At 33.8% G+C, this 27959-nt stretch overlaps 2 protein-coding genes across 2 annotated transcripts; one reads left to right on the forward strand and one right to left on the reverse strand.

Moving 5' to 3' along the window:
- LOC123538882 (phosphatidate cytidylyltransferase, mitochondrial-like) lies at positions 1–9017 on the reverse strand. The gene is made up of 2 exons (XM_045323293.2): positions 8893–9017; positions 1–4361 (listed from the first exon to the last, which is right to left on the reverse strand). The coding sequence occupies exon 2, from the start codon at positions 3932–3934 to the stop codon at positions 2897–2899; it is 1038 nt and encodes a 345-aa protein (XP_045179228.1). The 5' UTR covers positions 3935–4361; positions 8893–9017; the 3' UTR covers positions 1–2896.
- On the forward strand, positions 8981–26836 carry LOC123538893 (RNA transcription, translation and transport factor protein-like). The gene is made up of 8 exons (XM_045323304.2): positions 8981–9135; positions 12340–12464; positions 14029–14128; positions 16299–16400; positions 19822–19910; positions 20967–21035; positions 23274–23322; positions 24767–26836. The coding sequence occupies exons 1-8, from the start codon at positions 9075–9077 to the stop codon at positions 24919–24921; spliced, it is 750 nt and encodes a 249-aa protein (XP_045179239.2). The 5' UTR covers positions 8981–9074; the 3' UTR covers positions 24922–26836.
- Positions 26837–27959: the final 1123 nt, after the last annotated feature.

Below are 27959 nucleotides of genomic sequence, written 5' to 3' on the forward strand. Positions count from 1 at the left end.
ATCATTACACGGTACTGTTCTCTTTAATACAAAAACAAATCATAATTGCATAGACTTTCTATATCTTAACAACTATTCAGTGTCTACAAATACAGATGTAGCCTGTGAACAGTTTACAAATGTGCGTAAGTGTACATTTTTCTACATAAATTTTGTTCTTCAATATAGTAGAACTTAAGTGATGAATTCTTTTAATGTTAAATTGTTACCAACCTTTGAAACATTATTCATAAACCTCTTTACTAAAGGGAAACAACCTGAATAATAATTTTCTCTGGAATATATATTTTTTCAATTCACACTTTGTTACTTCTTATCCTATCTTAGAAGTAACTGAAAATTAAACATCTGTTACCTGAAATAGAGGATAGAACAGTCATTCTTCAAGCATTATTTAAGATGTTTTTTTTTTTTTCATTTTCTCATATTTCTAGATATTTGTTGCATATTTTGAGTCAAAATGTTTGACAAATTTATCTAAACTGAACAAAACTGTTACATCACCATTAGCTATTTTGCCAGTATCATAAACATTACTGAAAGTACTTTTCTAAAATCAAATACACATTTAGATCAATATGTTGTAAGTAAAAAATCAAAATTCTAAACTTATTAAACTACCATTGCAAAGATATACATAATTTTATTCAATTTACTGCCACATGCAGCATTTTCAAAAAAACCCACAAAAATACATCTGAGTTGTGCTTTTAGAAAATGGGTCAATAACATTTCTAAGGATAAAGAGGTGTAAAGTTGGAAGTTTTACAAGAGAATGGTTACATATTACACAAAAATTAAATGCTCTCTGATGATATGGTAAGACAAAGACATCATTTTGTTTTTGCTGTCATGTTCTTCCTTTATAACGGTTTTTAGCTACTTTGTCAATTCTAGACACTTTAGTTCATACTTGTGACTTTTCAAGAAAGGGTTCAAGGTATTTCTGCATGTCTGATAAACCGGAAGTAATGGCGTAACGTCATTTATCTGGAAAATGTAGAATAAAGCCTAGACTCGGCACACTGGAACGAAAATCAATTTTATGAATACTGGAAATCTGCGGGTAAAGTTATTATTTCACAATGTTACTATGTATCTAAAGATAAAATATGTAACTAAAGCATCTGGCATGTTAAATCATTCTTAATAATCTTTTAAAATCAGCTTGAAATGTGCAATCAATTTAATCTTGAGCAAATATCTAAAAACAACTAACATACAGACATATACATTATATTTCACTATATTACAGGCCATTTGTTTATTTACGAATATGAGAGGTTTCATTAAAATGTACATTGTAGAAAAAATTTCTATTCACAAAAATGTTAACAAAATTGTGATTTTCCCATAAATTTCCATTATGAAAACTTGTGTTAAGCCCGAATTTTTCAAACCAGTCTAGCAAAAAAAATCAAGCACACGACCCCATCTTTTTTTATTTGCAGAATTTTTTTTACTATATTCTGAAGTTCTGAAAAATCAGTGTTACATGTGAATCAAATTCTACATTGTAGAAATTTTTTTGAGCGGCTCAGTCGAACGTGCAGAACTACCTTAAGTGGTAAAATGAGTAAATTTATATGATGGCATAGTTTTAGGAAATATTATTAATGACTTACTGATATGAGAGTACGCAAAATTTCAAAAATGTACTTTCAGTAAAACTGAATACATTTGTTAAGTACATACATATATACATATGCAGTACATGTTTCTCTTTATTAACATACCACCTTGAGAAATTCTATGCTTTATGACTTCTTGTAAAAATTTGACAGATGTCGCAATTTCCCGAGAGCATTTCTTGAATTCATACTTATAGTTGTATCTTTTCAAAACACTGATTTGTTACCAACTGATGTCTAAATTAAAATCAATCTGTATTAACAATAAGTCATGGTTTTTTTTTCCCATGCAAAGTGGTAATGAAATGTGTGACTTAATTTTATTGCAGGAGATTTAAATCACCTTCTGAAATCAAGTCCAACAATAGTTCTTGCAGAGTGTTCTCCCTTCCCCTCATAATAAGTTGGAAGGATCACTTTTTTCGAGACAACTCTTTCTCAGAATAAGATCTTCTACAATTGCTTTTACAAATATGAACTTTGGTGCAAATACCTTCAAATACAATTATCGAAACAGTCCTTTCTAGAGGATTGTATTATTTTTAGCTAGTGTGCCTATATGAGTAATAAGAAAAGCAGATAAATATTTAACAAACATACTCTATCATATCAAGTACATGTACAACAAACAACTTCTTATGAAAGTCCCTCTACATTATATATGAGATGGGCGAAATTTGCAATTTTGGGGAAAATGCCATTTTCAAGGGCATATAACTCTTTTTCAATACCGGTGACCCATGATTTTTATTGCATATTTTTGTTTCTTAGATGATTGTCCTTCAATGTCCAAAGTTTGAAGAAATTCTATTATTGGGAAAAATTTCGCCCTGAATTCTAGCATACACCTTTAAGAGGCCATAGGTTTGAATCCCATGTTTGGCATTGTATCTTCTCCTTGATGACTGATTGAAGATTGTTCCTATCTGTAAGATAATGTTAATTGTGGTTTGAAATGTTCAGTTACTGTTTTCAATGTGGTTGATAACTGTATAAAAGTACATTTTATATCATTATGTTTACAACTTTTTGGACAAAACATAACATTCTGAGTTAAGTAGCTGAAAAACATTTATTTGCTTGAATCCTTAAACTGAAAAAAAATGCCAAATAGCTTCATCAAACAGATAATTTCACAGTGTAAAAATAAATTTTATGGAGCACTTTACATTCTCCTCTATAAGAGTTGTAATTATCAAAAATAAACATATTTAGTTTCGGACCGAAATAATGTGTAATTATCCATGCAACCAATTTCTTATTTTTCATTTACTGTCAGCCTTAGATTTCATTCCTTTTAACATTTTCTTAACTTTGCTCCAGCTATACCTAATACTCTTGCGAACTCCAGCTGTCAATATACTCTTTATACTCTGACTCCAGCTTGACTTGTTCACTATATTCGAAATACTTTCAGACACGTACTTGGCACAATCGCTATCTAACGCTGTACTCCGAACAATATCCTCAACATCTGGGTATATATTGGGGAACGATTTTTTACGGATTGCCAGCAATTCTTCCACGACAACACGCGGTATGTGATTTAGATGATAGAACCTCGTAACTTCATTCTGGTAATGAATAAACCTATTTATATGATCATTGTACTTTAAGTACATAGTATCGTCTAAAATGGGTTTATAAAGTTTGTTGAAATAAGGAAAATTTGGAGCAACGATTTTAGACACTTTTCCCTTATCCTCTCCAAACTTCATTCTGAAATCCCCGCTATATGATAGACCAGTTATTGTTGTGTACAAATCATTTTCCGTAAAAGTCTCCGGCAAAAGTAACAGGGATGCATGAACAGCGCTACACAAGTTAGTGTGTAAAGCTTGAATGAGTCTCGCCGAATGCGGCTTCTTTACAATTTTCACCGGTTTATGTAATCGTCCACTAACATACAACGAATCCCAATTCATCAAATCGGAAATTAATACATCTGTACCTATGACACCATACTTTATCAATCTTTGTTCAAAAGGAACGAGGGTATTAAAATATATACCAGCGCCATAGCGATCTTGGATTTTTGTCACAGTTTTTGGACCTAAGCGCTTCAAAAAAGAATAATGTTTAGAATTTCTGTCGATATTTTCTCTATGCCACTCTTCTGGGTGATCAACAACAAAAACAAAGTCGAGCATGTTTTTAGACATGTCTGTTCCAGTCTGCTGGAAAACTCCTGATCCATACGCAAATGCCATTTGTATCCCTGCAGGAAATCCAGCTAAAACCCGCTGAAATACGTCCGACTTCACAACTGTAACTTCAGACGAAAATGTTCTCAGAAGTGACATCTTTGCTCTTCTTTACCAAATTCAAATCTTAACTGAAATAACCGTTTTCACTTGCAAGTTCTGTAATTTCAAATTTAAGTAACAAAAAGTATCTCAGAGCTCAACATGGAAATATAGAACTTGTGAATCTACTCTTTTATTCTGTTTTAGTAAATACACCAACGCCTTTCACGTCTTGCCGTTGCAACATCTCAAGCTGCCTCACGCCACGTCTGTAAACCTGTTCAATCTGTAGAGTGTTTGTGCGTGGAATTTCAGCATTCTTCTTGAATTCATTTCTCACATAGTTGGCCAGCCCAGGGCGTGTTTTAGCAACTCTAAGAAAGTCTCGATACAAACTCAGAACCTGTTTCTGTATCTTGCTATGTCGCACCATATTCACTGTATCTAGCTAGCCTGTACCATATTCAGTGAATACTGACATCACCTAAAATGAGATTAAAATATGTTGTGATAACTACAAACTTAAATTAATGCTTTATCCATCTACAATGGTTCAAAGAAAAAAATGGTAATTTCTGATCCAAAATATCAATTTTTAGATATCTTTCAACAAAGTAACAGGACTTGGGAGCCAGTGTTTTTATTCTGTATAATTTAATTTATAATACTTTCCTCTATCAGATGCCAAAAAATGAATTTAAAAGTTCAAATATAAAACCTTTTTTCGATGATTTTGCAGGATAAACAGTAAACATTTGACATGTGTTTACAATAACACTTTTCTGAAAAGAACAGTCGGGCTATGAATTTAGTCACTGTATTTCTTGACCATCAGCTTAGCATTTGGTTTCCTGAATCTAGATAATTAAAATATAGTCATCCAAGGCTCTAGAGGTAGCGTTAATGGGAGTAATATTGCTTTGGTGTAACTGAAATTTTATAGGTGATTTTCACAGCAATTTTTTCCCTTCTTTATAAAGTACCCCTAAAAGGACCTTTTCCCAATTGAAAAATGCAATCTTTTTTCCCAATTATCATCCAAAAATTCCCCAAATGACCAAATTAAGTTTGCATTTTGATGATTGCAGAAGGAAAACTTAGTTACATTGACCTTCACCATGATTTAACCATTTTATTTAAACAGTTTGTTTGATGCTATTTACATGGAATTAAAGGAAGAAGCATTCTAAATGATGTTATTAAGTAACTATGAAAATTCCCAATCTAAGTAAAAACCCTGCTATTTTTCCCAATTTATCCGGTACCGGACCTTTTCCCAAAAGGGCAAAAAAAAAGTCACTGTTTCACCTGGTAAATATAAAGCATTTTTGACTGGCTGTCTTGGACAAGAAGCCTAAATTCATGTATTTTTAAATATGCATTAATAATATTCAAACTGTCCACCTATTAATACATGGATTTGAAGGATGAATTAGTCTAATTTGTTGGCAGAAAAATAAAGGAAGTTCAGTCTTTGATGCAGGAGGTGCATACAGATAAAGTTCATATAATAATACTAGTAAATTTTCATCTTTTTCTCGGAACAGAAATTCACAACTTGGTGAAGTGTTTGAATTAAGTGATTATAAAGAAAACTGCACAAAACTAGCAGTCTGTTTCTTTGAAGGGTGGTCTATAAAACAGTATCACAGTTTTTTTAAATATCAAAATTAACCCATTTTTTGAAATATATCACTTTTAAGTCAGAGAGGAAGGAATTGGAGACCAAAAAAATATCTGATTTCTGTGTACATGTAACTCTTTTTTTCTGACAATTTAGGGAAAATTTGTGACACATCTGGTAGTTTATGGGACTCACAATCATGTTGCATACAAATTTCTGGCACATTTGAAAGATATCAATAGTTCTACATAATTATTTTGTTATCTTAACAGAAACCCGATGCATAAAACCTTATTAAAATAGTACCCTGGTTAGCTTAATCTTTCCTCTTCATTTTGGTATGCTACATAGCATGCATTTTTCTTTGGAAATGAGGAAGAAAACCATGTTAAAACAAGGCAGACCCCACTCCTTAGTGCCTCCTTAATAGTGTATTACATGCAGTAGCCTTAAAGTTAAAGTTATGTTGTCCTATTACGTAATGTCCCATTACTTGGACTACCCCTAAGTAACCTACAGACTGAGTAATCAAATCAGTATAGCCTGTCTTGTTTTATCACTTTCTGCATGCTAGCCAAGATATAGACTGCTTTTCCATGTTGTTGCTGATGTGATTAATAAGGTAACCTTTATCAGTTGGAAGTGTCTAGCCTTCCGTTAACCAGTCAGGGGTGTAACTGTTTCAATTTATCTCAGTTTATAACCAATCTGAGTTATTGCTTATACTTTCATAACTTGTTTCAGTTGTCATAAAATATTACAAAGCCCTCCTGTGCCAATTCCTCATTTTGAATGAGACTAATGCAATTATTTCTTGAATCCTTGAACTTTTATCTTTCCAGCTATGCAGTAAAATTTTTTACGCAAGGCTGATAAAGTTTTACCCAAAGTTTTAAAGGTATAAAACTCGTAACATGATGTTACATCCCATTATGCTTATCAGGTCATGATCAGACTAAAAGAGAAATTGATTAACCACAGTGTGCTACTAATTTCACTTTAAAGGTCACTTTGTGAGAACAGCAAAAAGACTTTTTTGGAATAACTTACCTGAGTTAACTGTATTTTATAACTAATACAGGTTATAAAATCATGCTTGAATTATGTTGAAAAAGTAACTGAAATAGGTTACATAACTTAAAACAGTTACACCTCTGACTGTTAACCGGATGGCTAGAACGCAGGCTAACCTATCCACTAAGGTTTTCTAGCCATCTGGTAGTCAATTTGTTTATGAATAGTGTAATAAATTGTTTGCCCAAGATAGCAATATTTATCTGCACAAAAATAAGTACCAGGCTTAACTCATACCAAAAACTTAATATATCTTTTATCACCGTTTCTCAACAACAGGTAAAAGCGGAGGTGTGACAATTAACTCATACCAAAAACTTAATATATCTTTTATCACTGTTTCTCAACAACAGGTAAAAGCGGAGGTGTGACATAGAAGTTAAGGTAAAAAAAAATTTTTAGGAAGATATTTCATGACATTCTAAAAATAAATTCATATTTTTGTGATTATCTTTTAGGCAAGCCATATGCTAGAAGGGGTTTTCTTTAATTTCTCATTACTTTCTCTGTACCAAATCTTCTGACGCAACACTTTATCTTTACAATTTTACATTACCTTTACATTATCTTTAAAACTATTTGTCAAATATTGTCTCGGAACAACACAACAACAACACAACTGGAACGCTTTTAAATGCATGATGACAGTAACTAAAATTATGAGCAGCAGCTTTTTAACACATATTGATCAGATCAAGGTAATTTAATCTGAGCAACGTATTACCTATATTAGTTCAATATTTTAACAGAAAAACACATAATTCATAAACAGATAGACAAACGGAAGCCAAGAAAACCCTTATTGGACAGGCTAGGCGACAGTTAGTCTCAATTTTTGATTGCAAGGCAGACCGACTCCACAGACCGACATTTACCGTATGTCTGCCTCTATGTCGTGGAAGAGAGATATTGACCTGTGCAAAAATATCACAATATCGCGACTGGCGTGCAATTAGTTGGACTAGGCGACAGTTAGTGCAACTAATTGTACGCGAGTCGCGATATTGTGATAATTTTTGCACAGGTCAATATCTCTCCAGGATTCTGCCCAAACACGAAAATATCTCAGAACAGTTCTGACGTCGAATTATTTGGAGTAGGCGACAGTCTAAACCCTGGTTGGGATCTGAACCCATACCCATGATGTAGAGATGGTACCTAAGGCTATGTATTCAACGACAACAACAACAAATCGTGTGCAAAACTGAAGCGCATATCGCTTATCTCACACTTGCAATAATTTAACATAGAACCGTGCATTAAATACGGGGATTTTTGACAGCGACATCGGCTTCATTGTTTTTGGTTGATTAGCTAAAGAAAGGTGATTGTCATTTCTTATTAACTGACACTACCATTTTATTTATACTACAGAACGTCTGCATTATATTAACCGAAGTTTCTGTAACGGTCAATATGCAAATTAGGTACATTTGTAAACACAAGGTGCGTGTCATAAAAAGCGAAATAACTTCTTTCGGCACAGTTTTTGGTATGGTTTTGGTGTGACCATGAGATAGAATATACATTTTTATATCGCTCTGTTTTTAACTCATACATTTTGAGGCCTTGATTATTCTTGGCAAACAAATTTTGTAAATTGTTGAGGGATTCGATGTCGTAAAATTCATACAGTCTATTTATATTTTTTCCTCATGAATAATGTTTTATTTTCTATGATCATACCATACCTGTAAATTATCGGCAGTAATAAATAAAAAGAATGTCTTTAAATGAGTTCGTTTGAAAATGAAAGATAGTGCTCAACTTTTTTGTTTGAATGATTATTCATAGATCTTGAAGTAAACTATAGATTTAGGAAACACATCTGAATCTATGCATACTTTGTTCAGATAACTAAATAGTCCTAGAAGAGTTATCTGTCACTGGCTTCACTTTTCCAAGTAGGACCAAATTTTTCGGATTAAATATTGCCTTTCAGCATGAAAAATGAAGTATGAAAGTTAAACCATTATATAATTGAGGTACTCCAGTATTAAGTTTTCAACAGAAAGTAATATCAGATGCAGTTTGAATTTTTAGGTACCATCTCTACATGATGTCAATTACTTACTAAACACTAGCTCAGCGCTCTTATCATTTCAGCTAACCTGTAAGTCCATGGATAACAGCAAAATACATTACATAATACTACTGATTAATCTTCAGCAAAATTAGACTGAACTAAGTCTTCATGACACAATCACAAATTATGTCATAAGTAAAAATTGCAGTTCAATTTCAGCAACAAATTCAACTGGAGTACAGGACAAATTACCTTATCCATCGAAACAAATCATTTCAACAATAAACTCACCAAAAGAATATAACAGAATGCATGTTTGTTCACACATAAACAGAGAAAACAAGGAAATGGTTTTGACCGCTGTCCCCCTTGGCTAGGATAAATTGCAAGAGCCGAGCACCGGTTCTTTATTTCCGGCCCGGTGTGCAACACGAATTTTCCGAAGTTATTGAACATTTCTCAAAGAACTAAATATGTTTCAGAGAAAACTCCTTGCTCTTAATCACCATCAACCACAAAAATTTAATTCATCAGGTAAAATCATCTGTGTCCCGTTATATTTTTATTATATTCATGTGAAACACAAATGACGTACTATTCGGATAGGTAGTGGCTATTCGTACGGGACCCCCAGTCTATTCGTACGGCTCTCCCGTATGAATAGTGAAATAGCCCGCAGGTTGCTATTCGTACGCCAGTTTTGTATTAGGTAGTTTTATATTTTATTCTAATATGACCTGGCAATGCAACGATATTAAATGTTGACATCATGTCGACGTGATATTTAGCGCCATGTAAAAGTAAAGTAAAGTAAGCTTTATTTAAAGTCGGCAAGAGGATACAACAATACAACATAAGTTCATAAGAGCTTTTTAACCGACTACATATAATACACTGACGAATCGAGAAATAGCGCTTTCAGATTTGATCATCTGTTTTACTTAAAAACACGTTTGAAACGAAATGTCGCATAGCAAAACTGTCTTGATTGATTTACACACACACACTGAGTTGCTAATTCACTGTGCAGAATAAATCGCCATCATTTGAGCTTTAATTGATTCTTACTATTCCACAAGACGTATTACCATTTCCAGTAAAGGCGTGCATAAACAAAGGAGTGTGGCAACCTACCATTTGGCCCCATACATCTGCAAAGAAACAGTTCTATCACATTTGAACTAATTTTTACAATAAAAGATGTATTAGAATCGAAATAATTTATAGCAAAGCCTTACGAAATAATCCACTCGGGCTATGCCCTCGTGAAATTATTACGCTTAACATATAACTGCCCATCTTGTATAAATAGTGTTAAAACAATGTTTTGCTATAAATTATTTCTTAACTAAAATCATTCAACTGATATATTTTCAACCGATTTCTTTACTTTTCTTTATATTTCAGTCACACATCCAGAGATTTCAAATATAGAAAAGGGCTATTTTTATGTCTACGTGCAATATTGTTGTCATCGTATGATGTATATTAGTTACAGAAAGGGTTCCGTTATAGTTAAATAACAGTATTCAACTCTATCCAGTTGAATATCTGTATTCAACTACATCCAGGCCATACCTCGGGGAGCTAGTCGCTTTCAGTCGTGGCCCATAAAATATAAGTATGAAATATGAATAAAATAAAATCCAGTAAAAAAAATGCATAAAATACAGATTATTATACGGTAATGAAATATTGATAATGAATACATAAGGTATGGATAGATACGACAATACAAACATGTTATTTGTGCTCTTTTTTTTCTTCTTTTTTCTTCTTCTTTTTTTGCAGAATGCATCTTTTTGTACAAATTTGAAATATCAATAATGAATACGGCTCTCCCCTATGAAAAATGAAGTAAGACAATACATAAGTTACGGATAGATACGAGAATACGAACATGTTACAAATGTAATAAAGATGCTCTTCTTTTTTTTCTATTCTTTATTATTATTATTTTTTTTGCAGAATGCATCTTTTTGTACAAATGTGAAATATTAATAATGAATGCGGCTCTCCAGTATGAATAATGAAGTAAGATAATACACAAGATACTGATAGGTATGTTAATATGAACATGTCATAAATGTGTTCTGCTTTTTTTTATTTTTTTCTTTTTTAAATTTTTTTTGCAGAATGCATCTTTTTGTACAAATGTGAGAACGAAGCAAGCTGGAAAACAAACTGGTTCTCATCATTTTCAGTAGTCATCATTGACAATAATTACATGGTTTCTATGTCATAAAGTAATGTGTATATAAATGTGCTCATATAAATAATAAGGAAATAATATAAACATTTTATTCTACATGAAATCACTTCCTGTTTGTTTGTCTTCTCTGGATTTGCGACTGAAAAATAAAGAAAAGTAAAGAAATCAGTTGAAAATATATCAGTTGAATGATTTCAGTATAATATAATACTATGTAGTACAAAACTGCCATACGAATAGCAACCTGTGGGCTATATCACTATTCGTACGGGACGGTACGAATAGCCACTTCCATTCAGGTAAATCACCCCGGCCCTGTTTTTATTTTTTAAATCACTAACAAATTTCCTTTCCCTTTTATTTTGGCCCGATTTTCTTTTATTTTCTACTAACAATCTTTGTGGCTTGATGCGCATGAAAGTGTCTTCGTCCCTGTAAAGGGTTAGACAGTATTGGAAGATAGATAGCTATATAAATCGGTGGTTGAACAAAGATGTAATTCTCACAGTATTTTGTCTTTAATTTTCGGAAAAGGATCTTTTAACATAAATCAATACAGTGAATTTTCTTATACATTGTATTTAGTCCAAATAATTTGACGTCAGAACTGATTCTGAGATATTTTTGTGATAGGGCAGAATCCCTCTCTTTACGTCAAAACCAGTAAAGACCTTTTCTGTGGTGAAAATAGATTTAGGTAAAAACACGATCAGGCAAAATACTTAAACGATGAAATTGTAAAACAAAATATAACTGAATCATTTTATGGTTTAAACATAACAGTAAAACACGTTAATAAAGCGTAAACACTATATGTTTCATTTGACTTCCTCTCTGTATTTACATGTCTGCCATTACACTCTTCCAAAACAGTACAGCTGACAGTGCTTTTATCGATCATGTTTTGACGTTTATTCACATAAACATCAGTTGAATGGAAGGAAAAAATGGATATTCTTTCCAGGTATCTTAAAATTTCACTAATATTTTTGTTCTTTAATAGTTAAAATGGAATTTTAAAAATCGCCACATAGAATTGTCACGGAAAGTTCACCACAGAAAAGGTCCTTCCTATGTTGTACATGGAGGAGAGATATTGACCTGTGCAAAAATTATCACAGTATCGTGACTTGCATACAATTAGTTGGACTATGTACATTGTATTGTGATTGCTGACTCAACAGCCTAGTGTTGGAGCGTCCGCAGTGAGTGAGGTCATTGGTTCAATCTCCGGCCCGTAAAAAGGCATGAAAAAATTGTAGGAGCTAGATTAGCTCACTTGCTGGGTGCTCAACATTAAAAGGGAAACTGGTCTCTTCTCTCATTTTCTCTCGTTAGTGAAAGCGGGGCCTGGCCATTAGTTTCCTTCAGGAATGACGGAGGTATTGATATTGATTTGTACAAATAATTTATTGTAGAACTCTAACATTGTAAATTAATTAAGTGTTGTTTCACAACTTAAACAACCTAAGATGGATTAGTACAATACTACAATTGTGATTAAATTTGACTTGACTATGTTACAGATGAGAATGAGTTTCGTAGTATGATTGTATGGTTAGAGGACCAGAAGGTGCGGCACTACAAGATCGAAGACAGAGCAGGATTACGTAATACTTCATCCTCAGACTGGCCAAAGGCCTTGGAAAATGTAAGCCCGTTGATCCATTTTGATTCAGTAGACTTTAGTTTAGAAATGCCAGATAAGATAAGATTTATTTAAAGCTGAGAAAATAGTATAGCAAACAGGTATAACATAAGTTCATTTGAGCTTTTGAACCAACTATATAGCAAATATCAAAACAGAAGTATAAAAGCAGCAATAATAAGAAAATTTAATGCATTATGAACTTAATTAAATTGAGTCAGTTTTCTCCCTGGTTAAAACTACCACTAATCATATTTGTACTGAACAAGCTCTGAGTCTCAAACATGCTCTATGAACACATTTTAGCACAGATCTATGCAGCATATTCAGAGTGACCATGCTGTACAAAATGAGGCACAATTTTGTTGAAGTTTATCCAGATCCTCCTCTATGGCAATCAGATTCGGTCATGATTCCTAATAAAGCCTTTTGTGCATTGTCAGTTGGGGAATCACAACTTCAATCACTCGTCATGTTTCTGTAGCAGATTGTTACATTTCTTGTGTGTGCATGCATGACTTTGACAATGTCATTCAAATAAATTTAATCTAATTTAATTTGTCTTCTATTGACAAAAATTTGCAAATCTCATGCTTTTATAATACACAAGTTCAGCACAAAGGGGTCAAGCACATCAGTGGATTGTGTTTAGATGTAGAGGAGTGAGTTTAATGACTTATTTTTTTGTGCCCTAGAGCCAAAATTATCAAACCCCCATACTGTTGTGTCTGCTCTCTTAAAAGTGATAAAAAAAACGCCTTAAAGGGCATGAAGAAATGGTAAAAACAGGAAGTTAGTGGTGAATCTGGTGACCGTAAATGTATTAGTGCGCTAATACGTAATTAGTACAGGGATCGAACCAATAGGGGAACAAAAGTGCTGGTACTGGTACCATGTCTAGCTAGCATTAAGTTGGCATTCATTTTCTATGGTCATATTCCTTTGACTTTACTCAGAACATTCTGCACATACTCAAAGTCAATGGAATGAAAAAGAGTAGTTTTCTGGAATTTCCAAAATATGTGCAAAGTGTTCTTAATAAAACATGGTGCAGACAGAACAGTTATGTGATAATATTTGCCACAATGGATAGGAGGTCTTGGTTCCTATCCGCTGTGGATAATCTCAATAGGGCTGGGTATCGGAGCAGTACGGTGTACTATTTTATTTCTTTAACAACATGACGACAATTAGATGACTACTCTAGAATTTTTAGAACACTGGTCAGAGTAGACAAAGGAGTATGGCCAATGTTTTTGGGTAGGCTGTTTCTTGTTGTTCAATGGATGTGAAATGTGCTGGAAATAAGTGTGTTTTTGCTAAGACATGGCTCATTAAGTAGGTACCCTTGATTGACCTTAGTGGACAGTAAGTATAAAGTAGAATAAAAATTAAAGCAGTTTGAGGTGTGAAACTGGGGTTAAATAACAGGCAAAAATGTGTTAGGCATGTAACAAACATATTGAAAAATTTGTCTTTAAAAATAAGAAAAAAAGGTCTTGAAAAAGAGCTGGAAAAGTCCTGAAATTTTTGCGTGGTGAGTTCATGAACCCTGTTTTTATTTCAGTATGCGAATGACCTTGGATGTCCATACCCGATAAGTGAGAGAAACCCTATGATAGACTGGCTGTTGGGGTACGCTGTAAGACTGGAGTATGGTGATGATGGTTTGTATATAAAATCACTTAAATAGATTTCCTGCATTATTGTGCATAGTGACATGTTTAGATTTAAACAAAAGTCACAATGTAAGCCTATCCTTAAATAAGTTTATTATACCCCCACAAAACGAAGTTTGGGGGTGTATATAGGAGTAAGCTTGGCGGTCGGTCCGTTGGTTTTGCATGGTTTCCGGATGATAACTCAAGAAAGGATTGACCAATTGAAATAATTTTTGGTACACAGGTGTAACATCAGAAAATACAGGTCAAGTTCGAATTTGGGGTCAGTAGGTCAAAGGTCAAGGTCACAGTGACCCTGAACAGTTAAACGGTTTCCGGATGATAACTTGAGAACGCTTGGGCCGAGGATTATAAATTTTGTTACACAGGTGTAACATCATGAAATGCAGGTCAAATTCGACTTTGAGATTTGTAGGTCAAAGGTCAAGGTCACAGGGACTTGGAACAGTTAAATGGTTTCCGGATGATAACTTGAGAACGCTTGGGCCTAGGATCATAAATTTTGGTACACAGGTGTAACATCATGAAATGCAGGTCAAGTTTGACTTTGAGGTCTGTAGGTCAAAGGTCAAGGTCACAGTGACTCGGAACAGTTAAATGGTTTACGGATGATAACTTGAGAACGCTTGGGCCAAGGATCATAAATTTTAGTAAACAGGTGTAACATCATGAAATACAGGTCAAGTTCTACTTTGAGGTCAGTAGGTCAAAGGTCAAGTTCACAGTGACTTGGAACATTTAAACGGTTTCCGGATGATAACTTAAGAATGCTTGGGACTAGGATCAGGAAACTTAATCTGGAGGTTGGCTTTGACATTGGCTTAGTTCTGTGACAAGGCCATATTGTGGGGGTATAATTCGTCACTCTTGTGACAACTGTAGTTTTGTAAGCTCAGATCCAGAAGTTTATTGGTAGTTAGGTATTAGTTTTCTTCAAATCAATAGTCATTACTATACAGAGCTCAATAAGACATAAACAGAGCAAAGTTAAGGTGCATTAGAAGTGTTTTATTTGATGTCTGTAGTCTGTACTTCTAAAAACACTTCCAGAGGTAAAACATTGTTTGGGTATATTGTAAAATACAAGTAGGAAATACCATTTAATGCACCACTGTGCTTTGTAACATATGAGTAGCAAAGGTAATTACCAGTTCATGCACCACTGTGCTTTGTAACAAATGAGTAGCAAAGGTAATTACCAGTGCATGCACCACTGTGCTTTGTAACATCTGAGTAACAAAGGTAATTACCAGTGCATGCACCACTGTGCTTTGTAACATATGAGTAGCAAAGGTAATTACCAGTTCATGCACCACTGTGCTTTGTAACATATGAGTAGCAAAGGTAATTACCAGTTCATGCACCACTGTGCTTTGTAACATATGAGTAGCAAAGGTAATTACCAGTTCATGCACCGCTGTGCTTTGTAACATATGAGTAGCAAAGGTAATTACCAGTTCATGTACTGCTGTACTTTATAACATATGAGTAGCAAAGGTAATTACCAATTCATGTACCATTTTACTTTGTAAAATACATGTAGCAAAGGTGATTACCAGTTCATGTGCCATTTTACTTTGTAAAATACATGTAGCAAAGGTAATTACCAATTCATTTTACTTTGTAAAATACATGTAGCAAAGGTGATTACCAGTTCATGTGCCATTTTACTTTGTAAAATACATGTAGCAAAGGTGATTACCAGTTCATGTACCATTTTACTTTGTAAAATACATGTAGCAAAGGTAATTACCAGTTCATTTTACTTTGTAAAATACATGTAGCAAAGGTGATTACCAGTTCATGTGCCATTTTACTTTGTAAAATACATGTAGCAAAGGTAATTACCAATTCATTTTACTTTGTAAAATACATGTAGCAAAGGTGATTACCAGTTCATGTGCCATTTTACTTTGTAAAATACATGTAGCAAAGGTGATTACCAGTTCATGTACCATTTTACTTTGTAAAATACATGTAGCAAAGGTGATTACCAGTTCATGTACCATTTTACTTTGTAAAATACATGTAGCAAAGGTAATTACCAATTCATTTTACTTTGTAAAATACATGTAGCAAAGGTGATTAGCAGTTCATGTGCAGTTGTATTTTGTAAAATGCAGCCCTTAATATCTTAATGTATTTTTGATTTCAGCTGAGAAGTTAAGATCTGTCAAACCACACACACTGGGCTCCTCTGATGGTAACAAACCTCCCCAGGGTGGAGCATCTTCTAATCCATTAGATGCTTTAGATTGTGAGTGTTGCACTGTTATTGTGTGTTATGGCCCTCATTTCATGTTGTTTTTTTTAATAATAATAATAATGCCAGCAAATGTCAGTTAGGTTATTTAATTTAATTTTTTAATTTGGGCAACAAAAATGACATATTTTTTGCTGTTCTAAGAATTAATTTGATCAATTATACAAATTACAATACCAGTGAATTTCCTTCAGCAGGTTTTAATGCAGTTCCACTTTGACTTTTATAGAAAAAAACTCCTTTTCACTTTCAAAATGCTTCTAGAGCTCCCCTTCTGAAAGGGCCCCTACTCCATTTCCCAGAATGGAAGGAAGGGACCTATGTGTAGTATTGTAAATAGAGGATATTACATGAGTGTCTTTTCATATTCAATTTATTGTACCCCCCAACAACAAAGTTGTAAGGGGGAGTATACTGGTTTCAGGTTGTCTGTCTGTCTGTCCGTCTGTCCTTAGACGCAATCTTGTGCGCACCATCTCTCCTTATCCCCTTGACAGAATTTAATGAAACTTCACACAAGTGATCAGTAACAACAGTAGTTGTGCATGGGGCATGTTAGGTTCTTTCAGAAAAAAAATTTGCAGAGTTATGGGACTTTGTTTTTTTGTTACTATACTATATACATAGACACAATCTTGTGCGCACCATCTCTCCTCATCCCCTTGACACAATTTAATGAAACTTCACACAAGTGATCAGTACCAACAGTAGTTGTGCATGGGGCATGTTAGGTTCTTTTAGAAAAAAAATTTGCAGAGTTATGGGACTTTGTTTTTTTGTTACTATACTATATACATAGACACAATCTTGTGCGCACCATCTCTCCTCATCCCCTTGACACAATTTAATGAAACTTCACATAAGTGATCAGTAACAACAGTAGTTGTGCATGGGGCATGTTAGGTTCTTTCAGCGATAAAAATTGCAGAGTTATGGGACTTTGTTTCTTGTTAACATACTATGTACATACAGTCTGCATATGCAATCTTGTGCGTGTCTAATCTACCAAACCCTTACACACAATTTAATGAAACTTCACACAAGTGATCAGTACCAACCCTAGTTGTGCATGGTGCATGTTACATTCTTTTAGATAAATATTCTGCATAGTTATGGAACTTTGTTTTTTGTTACTATACTGTATACATACAGTCTATATACATACAGTCCACATAATTATGCAATCTTGTGTGCGTCAAATTGCAATGTACTGTGTCAGTGCATGCGGGGGGTACATTCATCACCTTTAGTGATAGCTCTAGTTAAACAAGTTGAATAAAATCCAGTACTGGACCCAGCGTCGACGTCCTTCCACGTCCGCACTTTGGTTAAAGTTTTGATGCACTTTCTCTTTATCTTTGTTATTACTTGATGGATTTGCTTGAAACTTAAAATAGGTGTTCCTCATCATCACCCACATCATATGGCACAAGGGTCATAACTCTTTCACCAATATTTCTTGAATTATCCCCCCTTTTTACTTAGAATTTCAGGTTGAAGTTTTGGTGCACTTTCACTTTATCTCAGTAAGTACGAAATGGATTTGATTCAAACTTAAAATAGTTATTCCACATCATCACTCACATCATATGACACAAGTTCCATAACTCTGGCACCAGTTTTTTTTATGAATTATGCCCCTTTTTTTCTTAGAATTGTATGTTAATTTTGATGCATTTTCACTATATCTCTGTTATTTCAGAAGGGATTTGATTCAAACTTAAAATAATTGTTCATCATCATCACATCATTTGACACATGGGCCATAATTGTGACACTTGTATTTTATGAGTTATCCCCCTTTTTACTTAAAATTCTAGGTTAAAGTTTTTATGCACTTTCACTCTATCTGTTATTACCAAACAGATTTGATTCAAACTTTAAACAGTTGTACCACATCATCATCCACATCATATGACACAAGGACGATAACTCTTACACCAATATTTTTTTTGATTATCCCCCTTTTTGCTTAAAATTTCAGGTTAAATTTTGATGCACTTTCAGTTTATCTCTGTTATTACCAAATTGATTTGATTCAAACTTAGAATAATTGTACTACATCATTACCCACATCATATGATACAAGGGTCGTAACTATTGCACCAATATTTCATGAGTTATGCCCCCTTTTTACTTAGAATTTCAAGTTAATTGTGGTGCACTTTCACTATATCTTTGTCATTACTTAATGAATTTAATTTAACCTAAATTAGTTTTTCCAGATCATCATCCTCATCATATGGCATAAGGTCAGTCACTCTGGCACAAGTATTTTATGAGTTATATCCCCTTTTTACTTAGAATTTCAGTTTAATTTTGATGCCTTTTATATCTTTGTTGTTACTAAATGGATTTAATCAAACTTAAAATGGTTGTTCCACTTACATCATCACTCACATCGTACAATACAAGTTTGATAATGCTGGCCCCAGTATGTTCTGAGTTATGCCTTCTTTTTACTAATAGAATTTCTGGTTCAAGTTGTAATGCACTTTTGTTGTATCTCCAGTATTACTAAATAGATTTGATTCACACTTAAAATAGTTGTTCCGAATTATTAGTCACATGATATGACACATGGTGCATTACTTTTGCAGAAGTTTCCCTTGAATTATGTTCCTTTTATACTGATTTATTGATTTGAGACTTAAGCTATTGTCCAATATGTTCATCCACATTTGAGTCATTCAACACTCCAGTGACAGCTTCAGCTTTCTCAGATGTACCCAATTTCACTATCCAACATTGAAATAGTGGAGCGCGCTGTCTCCTGTGACAGCTCTTGTTAATGGCTTTATTACACTCCCGCAACATCAAACATGTGATAAAAGTTTTTAATGCTAATTTAAGAGAAATTCAGATTTATCTGAGAAAAACATTTGACTGAAACAACCATTTTCAGGAGTATTTAACAGTTATGAGACCTTTAAGGAAAAAGATTACTTTAGGAGTTCATTTTTTTTTCTTATTTACATGCTTTTCTTCTTCAATAGTTGTGATTTTAATTGAGATTGTTTATGAAGCCCTTTAGAACTAATTTAAGTTTCCTTTTTCAGATTTTGTTTTGCTTTCTACTACTACTGTATTTGCTGGCAATGACATAAAATTAGAAAAAAATGCACTGATAAAAAGAAAATTTGGAAAAAAGATCATTGATATTACTGTTTACAGTGTTTAATTTTGCACAGCAGCCTTGACCTTTTCAATTAAAATTCCTTTGTTGTAGGTTAGACTTTCAGACTTTGTATATCAGTAATTTTATAACTGTTAAAAAACAAATTTTTTATGCAAGTATGTCTGTTAGTTATGTTATATCTTCTTTATAAAAAGACTTTCCTTTTAATTGAAAAGTAATTGTAGACACAACAGTACTTTAAAAAAGAAACTGCTTATCAGATAATTTTGTTTACAGTTGAGGATCCTGATTTTAAGGCCGGAGTGACTTCCCTTGCAATGATGTTACAGATTCCTCCATATCACGATCATCTTGAACAGCTGAAGGTATTTCTTTGTCTTTGTATGCTCCTAAATTGAGACAAAATGTAATTAAACTCTCTGTCTGTTAGTTCATCAATTCCATGTCCTGTACACATCATGTCACAACTCCAGCAAACAGTTCAGGAATTCAGATGTATCAGTAAGAAATAATAAGTTCCCAAGTGTGGTTTATAGTAGAATAACCTGTGTTTTGAGTTCTTATGCGTAAGAATATATCACGAAGACCGTAGGCCTGAGTGATATATTGTTTCACATAAGAACGAAAAACTAGGGTTATTCTACGATAAATCACACTTGGGAACTTGTTATTTCGATTCTAACACGACATACTAGTATCAACAGTGTTAGAAAAAATGGTAACTACTTTTTACGACCTGGATCGGATGATGTCATTGCACGCGAGTGGTTTATTGCAGAATAACCAGAGATAGATTTTGCTCTACATGTATGTAGGTTATTTGCTGGTCGTGTTAGAATTATGTTTACACAGATGTTTAGCATATCAACTTGTGCTGCAGTAACCATTGTTATTTAAATAAACAATTTTCTGATACACAGTAGGTAGTAGAAGTTAAGAAGGGTGCGTCCTGTTTCTGTTGATAGTCAAATGTCAAAAACCAAATAAGTGACTATGCCTATGTATTTGAACCTCAGATTTGTATAATTACTCTTAACCTTTACCCTGCTATATTTCTAAAATGGACTGGTCCATCATTCAATTTGGGCAGAACTATTCATCATCTGAAGGGGTGTTTACTGAAAATTTACTGACTGAATAGCGAACAGTGCAGACCATGATCAGACTGCACGGATGTGCAGGCTGATCTTGGTCTGCACTGGTCGCAAAAGCAGAAACACTTACCGCCAGCAGGCTAAAGGTTAAGGACAGTTTAACCAAAGTCAATACTCTCACCTATATCAAATTCCAGGAAGCTACTAACATGTATGTCTTTATTGCATAACTGAAATACTGTTTAAAAATGGTGCTAAAGAACAATTGGTTTGAAGATTGTGTATTTGTTATTATTTTGTTTAAAAAGATTTCTTGATTGTTTACAGGCAATATGTATTGTTGTGAAAGAGAAATTATCCATAGAGGCATTAGACAGAGCTGGAAAAGAACAACAGGTAACATTATTTTTACTTCAAATTTCCTTGTGTCAAATGAATGTTTGTGTTAGAAATGATAATGGAAGTCTCTAAAGTTGTTGTACTGAAGCAGTTAGCTTTCTGTAAAATATGTTACTTATTTAAAGTAGAATATGTATATTCTGGAAAAAATAATTGTTTTGCGTTATTTCTCCATTCCATTTATGTTAGCATTTTTAGCTCGACTTTTCGAAGAAAAAGTAGAGCTATTGCACCCGCCCCTGCGTCGGCGTCACTGTTGGTTAAAGTTTTTGATAAAGTCAAATATCTCTGTTACTATCAAAGCTATTGACTTGAAACTTAAAATAGTTATTTACTATCAAAGTCTACACCAGGAAAACAATCCTCATAACTCTGATTTGAACTTTGAAAGAGTTATGCCTCTTTTTAACGTAGAATTTTTATACGCCCGAAGGGACGTATTATATGATACCCCCGGTGTCCGTCCGTCTGTCTGTACGTCCGTCCATCCGTTAGCAATTTCGTGTCCGCTCTGTAACTCTTGAACCCCTTGAAGGATTTTAAAGAAACTTTACACAAATGTTCACCACACCGAGACGACGTGCAGAGCGCAAGTTTTGGATGTCTTGCTTCAAGGTCAAGGTCACAATTAGGGGACAAAGGTCATATCAGTTTGTTTCGTGTCCGCTCTGTAAGTCTTGAACTGCTTGAAAGATTTCAAAGAAACTTGGCACAAATGTTCACCACACCGAGACGACGTGCAGAGCGCATGTTTCGGATGACTCGCTTCAAGGTAAGGTCACGCTTAGGGGTCAAAGGTCATATATGACTTTGCTTTGTTTATACTGCTCTGCATTGCAGTGCTCTTGTTTTTGTTTGGCAGATCCCTTTTTTTGTTCACTTACAATGAAATATTTTTGAATTACTTCCTTTTTATGTTACTATAAATAGCTTATTTTGAAACTTTTTTATTATTGGCTGTAGGGAAAAACCGAGACCACTTTTCTGTGGTACAACATGGATGGTACCTCCAATTTTTATGTGTATTTTGACATACCTGTACCTGGTAAGGATTTTTTTGTGGACTTAGACTTTTTTTTTAGAATTTCTTCCCTTGTTGTTCCTGTCCTTTGGACTTCAACAGTCAAGTTCTTTAAATTTTGCTCCCATCCTCTGATGTAACCCTTCGGGTGTATATTGCCCTGCTTGGCGGAGCTCTTGTTTGGTTCAAGTTTTTGATAAAGTCAGATATCTCTGTTACTATCAAAGCTTTTGACTTGAAACTTAAAATATTTATTTACTATCAAAGTCTACACCAGGAGAAACAATCCCTATAACTCTGATTGAATTTTGAAAGAGTTATGCCCCTTTTTAACATAGAATATTTTGGTTAAAGTTTTATATAACATCCAATATCTCTGTTGCTTTCAAAGCTATTGACTTGAAACTTAAAATAATTATTTACTATCAAAGGCTACACCAGAAGAAACAAACCCAATAACTCTGATTTGAATTTTGACAGAGTTATGCCTCTTTTACTGGCAAAGCTCTAATTCATAGTCAAGCACTGAGAAAAGTCGAGCCCGCTGTCTTATGGACAGCTCTTGTTTCATATGTGATAATGAATAGTAACAAAATTTTACAGGACAGAATCTTTTATTTTGTCTCAACAATTGAAAGTAGGCACAAGAACAGATTATTGGAATGGCATGCCAATAACCGGAAGTAATTATGTTTATATATGTAATAAACAACCTGTTAAATGACTGTTTCTTGCCTGAAGCGGTTACTGGTACTCTTTCAAAATATATAAGAATTCAAACTTCGCCCTCTTGTCATCAGATACAATTTTATATTTTGTCATGTCAAAACCACTTTTGTATGTTATGCCATTGCCATTTAACTTGTTCTGACAAATTTTGTGCTTTACTATACAAAAGTATATGGAGAGTTGTCCTAACCACCCTGATGTTGGCTTTTGCATCCACGATTGCGTCAAGATTGTTAAAGTTTAGATGCACTTAAACTATATCTTTGTTATAACACAGAGATTTGCTTCAAACTTGAATCAGTTGTTCCTGATCATCACCCACATCATATGAGATAAGGTCCATAACTCTGGCACATTATTCTCTCCAAGGTGTATGAGCCTTCTGTGCTCAAGCAAGCAGAGTTTTACTGTAGTCCTTGTATATTAGTATATGTTAATACAGTTTTATGAACATATAAACAAATGAAAAATTATGGAAATTTCAGGGAGAACCGGCGACTTTAGAGACTTTAAACCTGGGATTTGATACAGGAGGTAATAGTTTATATCATATACTTTCTGTATATTCCATTCAGCTTCTAGAACAGTGTTCTAGAAAGGGTTATTTTTTGGCCGTTTTATTAGCCGTTATTCAGCTATATTCCCAATGCCAAAAAGTATGTATTTTTCTCAAAATGAGTGCAAAAATTCCCAATCTACATTCTGAAAAAAATTTCATCAAAATTGCACAAACATTGACCAAATTATGGACAATTTTGTAATGGAAGTATGTTAAAAGAGGTTGTACAATGTGAAACAAGTGTATGAGAAAGTGCTTAAACACATCTTTACTATATCCTATGGGACTAAATATTTCCCAGTTGAAACATTTACGCATCAAAATTCCCAATTTTGGGGGTATTGGCTATGTTCCCAAATTAGCTAGAAAAACCCTGCTAGAATTTTAGAGTAGTATGTGTTTTGAAATACATGTAATTGCCAGTGGCATGCAAGTCTTACTAAGAAATGCTAAAGCACTAATGGAATGGATAGGAGCTGCTTCAGCGGTCATTCAGTTTCATTGGAACTGTGCTGTGATCTGAACAATTTGGAACTGCTGTCCTATAATCCAGACATTTTGGAGCTCTGGTGTACTACCTAGACATAAAATATTTACAGAGTTTTCAGAACTCTCATTAGAATACATGTATGTGGTTCGTTTAAAACAAGAAAGGTACGTGAAACTGGTTTCTGATCTTTTGACGTTTTGTTTGGAATTTTTGCCTACGGTAACTTTCTAATATTCAGTATTATCCGGAAAAGCAGATATTTTGAAAACCTGAAATTCTGACCTCGTAAGTTCTGTACCAAACCAGTTGGTGCACCTTAAAAATCTCAGATTATGTTTACACGCAACTTAAACTGATTGTGAATAAAATAAGTCAGAAATGTAACACAGAAAAAAAAAAACACACAACCTAGTGACTTACTTTTGCTTGCCTTGTGAACTTTGTGAAATTCATTCTGATAATACCGGTATTATTATACTAAGACTAAGTACAGCTATACTACAAGATGACAGGTGGACAATTTAGGCCCTCCTTGATTTAATATATTTCACAACTTATCTACAAACTTATTCATTCAAACTCTTTTCGGTATGGTTTTAAAAACATAGATAAATAACTATCCTCACAGTAGAAACAAAATGTGGTCTAAACGCAACTTAATACATCAAGTACAGTGTATAATCCTACATGTACATTCTTTCAGAAAATGTTTAGACATTAAACTAGGTACTTGTACTTCGCAATTTTTATTTTGCAAATCATTTATAATCACCATCATGGAAATACAAAAGAATACAGTTATTCTGTGGCGCATCTTTAAGACATTAGTTTCCTAAGAAGCGTGACTGTAGAGTTAAAATCTGTTAATGTAAAAGTTACTTGATATTCAGAAATGTTATTTACTAACTATTTTTTCATTTGTTTCACAGATTACATTATTAATGAAGCTGCTAAGATTTTACGCCTCCTGCACATCAGAGATCTACGCGAACTTCAGTCCAGTATTAACCAGGCTATAGTTGCTGTACAAACCATTACTGCCAATCCTAAAACAGACAGTAGACTCGGAAAAGTGGGGAGATAGTGAAAATACGGCGATCATTCTATTGAACCTACCTGCCTGGATAATACGTCTGCTTTTTCCGAAATCTGACGACAGAAAGAAATTGCTTCATTTGTCAGTTAGTTTTTGTCTGGATTACTTCTAGGTTCCAGACCTTTGTTAAGGTAGTTCTGCACATTTGGATCAAGATTAAAACACCGATTTTTCAACACTTAAGAATATAGATTCAGCAAATAAAAATGATTTGAGCATGTACTCGATTTTTTTGATAGACTGTTTGGAAAGATTTTGACTTTACTCAAGTTTTCATAATGGGAGTCAGTTGGAAAATCTCAATTTTGATGACATTTTTGCAAATAGATATTATGTTATAATTAAAATTTTAATGAAACTTTTCACAATTATAAATCAACATACTGTATGTTATCAGTCAGATACAATGTATAGATCTTTGTGCTTATTTTGAGATATCATTAATGGTTAAGGTTGATGACTTCAAATTCATTGTCCTACACTGTTGTGGGTTTGAGCTTCACTCGGGGCATTGAATTCTTCATGTGAGGAAGCTATTCAGCTGGCGTATGGAAAGTTGGTGGTTCTACCAAGGTGCCTGCCCATGATGAAATAATGATTGAGGGGCACCTTCCTCCAACATCAAAGCCCCCCCCATCCCCACCCCACAGGGGCAGACATATTGTTTTGCCCGTCCGCGTTTTTGCCCTGTCCGTCCGTCTCTCACACTTCATTTCCGATCAATAACTTGAGGTCACAGGGGCCTGAACATGGAAAACTGTTTCCGATCAATAACTTGAGAACCACGTGACCCAGAACGTTTAAACTTCATGGGATGATTTGATATGCTGACTAGATGATCCCTATTGCATTTCAGTCACTCAGTCAACCAATTGTGTCTCTTTGACATTTGCTCCTGTCCCCTATTGACCTCTTGCCTATTACTACTATGCAATGGGGATACATGTGCTTTTCTACAAAAGCATCTTCTAGTCGTCTTTGTTTTGAAAGAAAGGATATATGTCTAAACACTTCAACTGTGGTTGTCGAAAGAAGTAAACTGATGCTAGAGATTTACACCAAAGACAAGGGTTGTCATTCTTTGCAAACACAGGTACAATAAAAATCTCAAATTTTGCTTGTTAATAAAAAAAAAATATTTGATAAAAGTCACATTTGTAAATTAAGTTTTGTTATTTGAAGGACTTAAAAATCAATTTCTAGACTTTATTTAATGTGTTTCCTAACTTTTAAAATTTGAGTTTCTGTCTTTAAGAACTAGGATAAACACTACCAGTAATTGTCTTAATTTTTCTACAGTAACTTTCCATTTTACATGTAATTTTTAGCCTAACTTTTGCCTACCTGCTATATGCTACCTTAAGTAAAAAAAATTCCTGCATACTTTATATGCTATTAGAGTGTAAAAAAAGTTTCATTTTTTACTTGCAAAAATGTTTGAGAGAGGTTGATTTGAATTCTGTGAATCCTGTAATACTGGAATGTTCTAAGCATATTTAATAAGTATGTATTTTAAATGAATGGCTGTTATTGGATAAAAGTGCTATTTTGTTATAATTATATTTATGATATGATATATTGAATGCCTGAGAAAGACAGTAACATTTTCATTTTTGGTTGTGTTTTTGTTGAATGAGCATTATGAAGTAAAACTGGATGTTGAATTTATGAAAAATCAGTTTCAGTATACTTGTGTATCTGAAGCTGAAATTATGACAACTGAAATCTTAGATACAGTAATTTATGTTTCAGTGAATTAAATAATCATTGACTTTGTCAATACTATTGCTGCATTCACTGATATATGTAATGGTTATTAATTTATATGACTTACCAAAAATGACAAACCTTTTCGTATATAATGCTAATGAATTTCCATGACTAAATAAACATGAAAATCCTTTTCGTTGATTCAAGTAGTTTTCTGCCATATTGTTTTTTCCCCCTTCCCAAAAGCGGGATTTGGGTTTAGCAGTGCAGTCTGTCCCACAGTCTGTCACACCCTTTTTGTCAAAACGATAACTTTAAAATTGCTGATGGTATTTTTTATTGAAATTTTACATAACGATAGATGACAATGAGAGGTATTGCAGAGCAAAACAAACAGCACTTTATTGAATAATTTTCAAATTATCTCCCTTTTTAACTTGATTGAAAAATAAGGAAACCTGCTGTGCTAACCCAGGCATTGCTGTCTCCATTGCTTATAGGTTAAAGTTTTCATGACAAGCTTCGTAGTTTCACTATATCGTCTTAAGTACTGCCTCTTTTAATATAAAACTTCACATGATGGTTAGTCGTTGTAATAGGCAGACATCTGATTGTTAAGGTTCAGGTATTTTAAAGGTCAGGGTCACTGGGGCCAAATATTGTAATAGTGCTAGTTTAAGTTTTATGACAAGCTTCTCAATTTCACTATATCATCTAAATTAATGCCTCTACAATCATCAAACCTCACAATATGGATTAATCTTAGTAAGGGGCGGTCATCTTTTGGTGTAGGGCCAGGTATCTCAATATCAGATTCTGTATTAGAGTTGGTAATAACTTCAAAATTTATGGCATGTTTCTCAATTTCTCCGTATCTTCTGAAAATTATCATCTCACAATATTTCCGTCATACACCTATCTCAACTTCTACCCCATTCCCTTAGTGCTAAGAGAACATCTTATTGTAAACTTCTTTTATATGTATCAAATCTAGCTATATGCTCAAACCAAATATTGATCACTCCTTTGTTTGCAAATGCTACAACAATCACGCAATGTCAATCATAAACAACGATGTAACTTTTAAAGAAGATAATCATTTGAGATATTAAACTGATCTGACTTCTCTTTTGCTGTTTTGATAGTAACATAGTTCACAGTAACGTAGTTCACAAAAATAGGTTAAGTCTGTCTGACTTAAGAAACATGGTGCACAGTAAAACATTTTTGCTTTAATACGATACTGTTCACTAATATGTTTGTAGTGAGAAATAGGCATACCTTTTTATGCCCCCGAAGGGAGGCATATAGTTTTT

The sequence above is a fragment of the Mercenaria mercenaria genome, unplaced genomic scaffold (assembly GCF_021730395.1).
Source record: "Mercenaria mercenaria strain notata unplaced genomic scaffold, MADL_Memer_1 contig_5088, whole genome shotgun sequence".
NCBI classification, from domain to species: domain Eukaryota; kingdom Metazoa; phylum Mollusca; class Bivalvia; order Venerida; family Veneridae; genus Mercenaria; species Mercenaria mercenaria.

Coding starts and splice junctions, on each gene's coding strand:
- LOC123538882 (XM_045323293.2), bottom strand. CDS start 3,934: ATGTCACTTCTGAGAACATTTTCGTCTGAAGTTACAGTTGTGAAGTCG.
- LOC123538893 (XM_045323304.2), top strand. CDS start 9,075: ATGTTTCAGAGAAAACTCCTTGCTCTTAATCACCATCAACCACAAAAA. Junction 9,136..12,339: donor ACAAAAATTTAATTCATCAG/GTAAAATCATCT, acceptor ACTATGTTACAG/ATGAGAATGAGTTTCGTAGT. Junction 21,036..23,273: donor GAGCTGGAAAAGAACAACAG/GTAACATTATTT, acceptor TGGAAATTTCAG/GGAGAACCGGCGACTTTAGA.